General features: G+C 17.5%; 1 protein-coding gene across 1 annotated transcript; it reads left to right on the top strand.

The window, feature by feature from the left end:
* Window positions 1–4091: 4091 nt before the first annotated feature.
* Window positions 4092–6513, top strand: LOC116186670 (outer dense fiber protein 3B-like; the record flags this gene model as incomplete). The annotated part of the gene is made up of 2 exons (XM_031514746.1): window positions 4092–4140; window positions 6291–6513. Coding segments are annotated over exons 1-2 (272 nt in total), but the record flags the coding sequence as incomplete, so codon positions are not given.
* Window positions 6514–6627: the final 114 nt, after the last annotated feature.

Below are 6627 nucleotides of genomic sequence, written 5' to 3'. Positions count from 1 at the left end.
TATATATATATATATATATGACGTATATATATATATATTTTGCAAGCACAATATTATGCGTTATAATGAATATATTTATAATGTTAGTCATTTAAGTGCAAAATTCAAGAAATTAATCCAAAAAAACTTATTTTTTTTTTTTTATTAAATTGTTCAATGAATTATTTTAAGATAATTTTAAAAAAAAATTAAAGATAAATAATAACTTTTTATTTTTATTATTAATTATGTTTTCTTTTTCTCTACGGATATATACATATATCGTGGATATATGTGGATATATTATATATATATTTATCGAATATATTTATTTATATTTCGATTTTCAATCAGTTTTTATCATTTGCAATTTAATATAATTAATCAGAAAATCATTACTCAGATTATTGTCAATTGCAAAATAAATCTTGTCATTTTGCAAAATAAATCTGTCAATTGTTATATATATTATTTTATCATTAAATAAGCAAAATAAAGATAAAAATAATCACATTAAGCCATCTAGTATAACCTAACTTATGTTATAGAAACTCGTAACTATTTACGGATTATTAAATTTAATTATTAAACTTACAATATTCGTAATAACTCGTAGTTACTTCCAAATTGCTAATTATTGTAGTTTATTTGAACGGATATTTACTGATTTCTTTGGGCAGTGAATTTTTACGAATTAGATTTTTTTTTTGATAAATTTATTGACCTATTGTTGTTCACAGATGATTTAGGCATACATATTCTGCATTAGTTGAATCGCTGTTTTTTATTATATGTTATACGAAACAAAAATGAATTTGAAATAGGTATATTTACTGGATTTTGATTGTTAGTCGAAAAATTAGAATTTCGGATTAACACGGAATATTAAGTTTATTAAAATTCAGATTCATTCTTCAACCTTATAGACTATTCCAAAAATAAGAATTACGTACATTTACGTCAGTAATTGAAGATTCTTAAAATAATTTCAATATTTTCCTTTGTAAAAACTTTCGTTTTGATTTTATTAATAAAAAACATTGATTAATTATAGATTATGCAAATTAATCAAAGTAACTAGTAACCGTAATGTACATGCTATGTGCGAACTCGAACAAATAAATCTATGCAAAAATAATATATGTGTTGAAGAAAATATTGAATATAATAAATATTTTTTTATCGAAAAATATTGAATTCTTATATCTTATATAATACATAAGATATTCATTTCATGTATAACGAATAAACTAGTTGTTATTCTGTAAGAAATATAAGAAATCGAATTTATTTATATTATTCAATGAATAATATAAATTCATTTCAAATTCATTTCGCGATCACAATCAGCTGATCATTTGTAATTTAATAGATCAATTCAATGACTAAAAATTTTTTTTTTGTGTAAGAATTTTCTGTATAAGAATTTTTAATAATTTGAATTTATCCTTCGATTGCATCATGGATATATATGTATGTTATTTTTTAAATACAAAATCAAGCTAGAAATGGATATAAATTGATATACTTTATAGAAAAACGCAAGTAAATATTCTGACTGAAATTGTTAAGAATAATAAGAATTTATAATTTCTATAAATTATTTCATTTTCTACCTAAGATCTCTAATATCTTTTTTAAAGAAATATTGGAATGTTTGGAAAATAATTTCGTTTCTTTTCATGATAATGAAAGACACTTTTTTAATAGCATATATGTATTTAATTTAATTATATATTGACAATTGTTGCCATTTTTTTAGGTAGAAATATGATTTCATGCTCGTAGAACTTCTGATCTTTATTTGCAAAAAACTGATCTAAGTGATATCCTCCTTTTTGATATCCTCACTTGAAATTTGAAAAAAAAAACATTTTACCATTTAAAAAATTTTGTAAAGATCGAAATAGATGATAAAATAGATCCGAGGATACCAGATTGGCAATATGATGAATGCAGTAGCATTTTCTATCTAAGCTTTAACAATTTCTGGCGATTTATTAAATTCATATGAAGTCTAGCGTTATCGCGATAAAACATTATACCTTTCCTGTTAATTAATTCAGATCTCTTTTGTTTGATGTAATTGTTTAATTTGTCCAATTGATTGCAATACACTTCCGAATTATGCAATTTCAGATAAAAGCTAAAAAAAACAAATCCTTGAAATCTCACCAAACAGAGAGCTTTTTTTTGATGAATGTTGGCTTTCGAAGTGCTTTATGCCAATTCATCTCTATTTCTCCATGATCATTTTCGTTTAACGATTTTTTCGTTTATTGTCTTAAACGATTCACTTTTCACCTCCAATTATGATTCGCTTTAAAAATAGATATATATATTTTAACATATAAGTATGAAATTGATTAAATTTTAAAATAATAATAATAATGATAAAAATGAAATAAAGAAATAATTCATTTAATTTTTTCAATTTTTCAAAATATTAAATTTGAATATATTAATATAATTTTGATGCAGAATTAATAATGAATCTTGTCTCAGATTTACTTAGTACAAATTTTTCTAATCTTAGCATCGGAAATCTGAAAAGAACGTTTTAGTTGTTATCAGATTTTGATCCAAGTGTTCTATTTTCGAAACTTATATCCTATTGTTTAGTAATTTTGAACAAATTGAAATATTTCATGATTGTTCTTACTTTATAAAAGATCCAATATTGCTATAAATTTTTCAGTTTGGTAGAGAAATTATATTAAAAATAAAATATTTCAATATTTCAAAATATACAATTATAATAGACAATTATATGACATTTCTAAATGAATAATACGATTTTTAGAATAATTTAATAGGATTAATATTAATATAAAATTATTAATAATAATTCATTTAAACGAAAAATTTTAACATTCTTAATTGTGAAATTTATAAACCAAGAATAAAAAATTGACAATATATTTGATAAAAATTTCACTTTTATTGACGAATAATTATAAAATATAAAAATCATAAATCATGAATAAAAAATTAAAAATTAAAACTAATAATGATATAGGTAATTATATATAAAATGTTAATACTTTTTGTTAATTATTCAAACAAAACCGAATAAAAATTTTTGTAAGAGAAAAAATTATTTGAAATTATTTCAGGTATTTTCAATTAAGCTTTCCCACATTTTGTTTTTTCTTTTGAGATATTATACATATATCTCATGAAGAGAATATGTATATCATTTTCTTTGCTGAACTTTATACTTTTTACATATTTTGTATTTTTATATTGTAAACTTAATACACTTGAACATATTTCATTTATGTAATTATATATTATATATAATTATAAATTGTATATTACATATAATTTATAAAATAATAATTTTATATAACATATGATAAAAAAAATTTAAAATTGTAAAAAGAAAAAAATAAAAGGAATTGTTAAATTTGTTAAAATTTAAAGCAATATATAAAAATTCACTAATCAAATTTTTGAATAGAAAGAATTTTCCATTTAATTTTTGAATAGAAAGAATTTTTAAAATTAATCTTTTAAATAAATGCATATATTACAAATAATTTATAAAAAAAATAAATAAATAATTCTATTTTACATGATTAAAATGATTATACATAATTATAATATATATTTATTTATATAATATTTCTTGAATATTAAAAAATATTAAATTTGAATGATGAAATAAATATCATTTAAAAAAATAATTTTTTTAAGAAAATTTTTAAAAGATATATAAAAGTTAATTTAAAAGTTAATTTTTTTTAAATAGAATCATATATTTTGTAATTCTATAATCGATACAAATTTTTTTCCATGAAGAAGTATATACTAAATTATATTAATATATTAATATATTAAATTAAAGTAAAAAAAATATTAGTTCAAAAAAATATCATTATATATTATATATTATTTTTAATTTTAATTTTATCAAATTTATTGTAAGAATTAATATAATAATTAATGAATGAAGAATTTAATTATCTGAATTTAATAATCTGAATATGGCTTTTATATTTCTTTCATTCAAATTTCAGATTATTAATAGTTTTTATTTTTTATGTTATGTCGTATTTTTGTATTATTTTTTGTATTTGTTATTATTATATTTTTTCTTCATTATAAAAATGGACAATAAAGAAAATGAACCAAAGTTGTTAAGTTGTATGATAAAAGGTAAGATTTTTATACGAAATATAAATATTTATATTTATATATTATGAAATGTTATCATAAAATAATCATGTTCATATCAATAAAATAAAATTTGTAATATTTATGCTTAATTATATTTTCCATAATTATATTTAATAATTCATGATTTTATATTTATTAATGATTATATATATTAATTTTATATGAGATTTATTTATATTATTTGAATGAATGATTAATTTAACATAGTTTTAAAATATATAATAAGTTAATAGATATGCAGTTATAACAGTTAATATTCTGATTTTTGTTACTGATTTTGTAACTGATTTTTGTTATATTTTGTATTTAGATCATGATTAATTATAAGATGATTAAATTATAAAATAGAAAAATAAAATGATGATTTGTAGTTATGAAAAATGAAGTATATAAATAAATTCAATTCCACGAATTTATTTTTTATGAATTCTATGAATTTTTGATGAATTCATTTTATTATTTAACTTTTTTTTATATATATTATAACTATTTTAAATATTTTGTTATTTTTCTATTGATTTATTAATACTTTAATAAAATCTTGATTTAGCAATTGCATATATATTTTATAATTAATAATTGTATATTTTATACATTGCGAAATTTCTCTTTTCTATAATTGATTATAATATATTCAAAATATTAAGAATAGGAAATCTTTGGAAGATCGATTTTAAGCACAGAAGTAAAAAAACATAAAAATTGATGAATAAACACACATATCGATTATAAATAGTTATAAATAGTTATAAAGCTATAATTATATATATATATATATATGTATAATATATTAAAAAAAAAAATAAAAATTGAGATAGATCAAAATTTGATTTCTAGATTCACAGAATTCAAATTCGAAACTTTATGAGATTTCGAAATTTTTAAAATTCTCGAAATTTGAAACTTTTGAAATTTGAAATATTTTTTTTTCTTTCTTTTTTCAAAAAGTATTTGTTTTTAAATTTCACAAATTTTCCAACTTGTATTATATTGCAAATATAATATATTTTTCTTTCGAAATATATAGTTCATTTAAATTATTTAAATTCTTTTTTTATTGAATGTCTATAAAACTTTTTTTAAAAGTTAAAAAATTGATTCGATTGTTGTCATGATGATTTTATTTTATCAATAAATTTAAAAATTTATAAAATAAAATTATAAAATATTTTATTCAACATATTATAGATAATGAATATTGATAATGATTATAATCTTGAGATTCTTATTTTCAGTAAATGCTTAATATGTTTCTTTTGTTATTAGGGAAAAAATTAGGATATTTTTGTTATACAAGTCATTAGATTTAATATTTTTTCTATGTCGAGTTTCTTAAAAATAAAATTTAATCAGAAGATTAATCTATTATTTTTAATTAATTTCTAATATAAATAAATAATATGAAGGTTAGAATTTAAAAAGATTCTATTAAATTAAATTATCAATAAAATCTTTGAAATAAAAACATTATTTAGATATCTAATAAATTATTATATTGATGTTTACGATTATTCTTTGATATATTCTTCTCTGATTTAAATAGAGAAAATAAGCATATAATAATTCCTGAACATTCAACAATTTTTTAAAGAATTTAAATAAATATAAATATTGTATTTTAAAAAATATATATTGTAACTATTAACTATTAAAAATATAGTTTTATTTAAAATCTAGATAGATTTACATTCGTCATATGTGTCTTTTGAAATTTTGTACATTTATTTAAATTTTTTTATTAAATAAAAAATAAAAAAGATAATCTTATAATTATCAAATAATTATGTGGATATATTTAAAAACTATATGAACTATACATATTAATTATATATATTATCTATATATGAATATTAGATTATAATAAAATTTATATAATAAGTTAATATAGTAAATTTTAAAATAAAAAAAATGTAAAAAAAAAACGAAAATAATTTATAATTTAATCTAATATTTTAAATGTTACAAAATATTATTAAAATAATGTGAATAATTTTCAATTATAATTATTATTATCAATTGAAATAATAGTTATAAATTAATAATATTTTTATGTTTATTCAATTTAATTAAAATATATACATATAATTTAATTATATAATTATTATTTATAATTAAAAATTTATACACGTGTGTAGGTCCTGCTCCTATATATAAATTACAGACTTTAGTTGGATATGAAGGTCATTGTTTATCTCGACCAAGAGGTCCTGCATATACTATAAGACCTCGGACAGAAATTCAAATACCAAGTATTGGACCTGGACCTCAGTATAATATATCAAAATTAACAAATTATGGAATAGATAGTTCACCAGCATATACAATAGCTGGTCGAGAACCATTTAAAAGTAAGTACATTTTTAAATATATTTATAATATAATATATAATATATTTTTATATACAAATATATTTATTAAATATATATATAATATGTTTATATACATACATTATAATAAATAAATGTT

Source organism: Apis dorsata, unplaced genomic scaffold (assembly GCF_000469605.1).
Source record: "Apis dorsata unplaced genomic scaffold, Apis dorsata 1.3 scaffold_1169, whole genome shotgun sequence".
NCBI classification, from domain to species: Eukaryota; Metazoa; Arthropoda; class Insecta; order Hymenoptera; family Apidae; genus Apis; species Apis dorsata.
The sequence above is the reverse complement of the archived record's forward strand: the minus strand, read 5'-3'. Positions and strand labels throughout refer to the sequence as shown.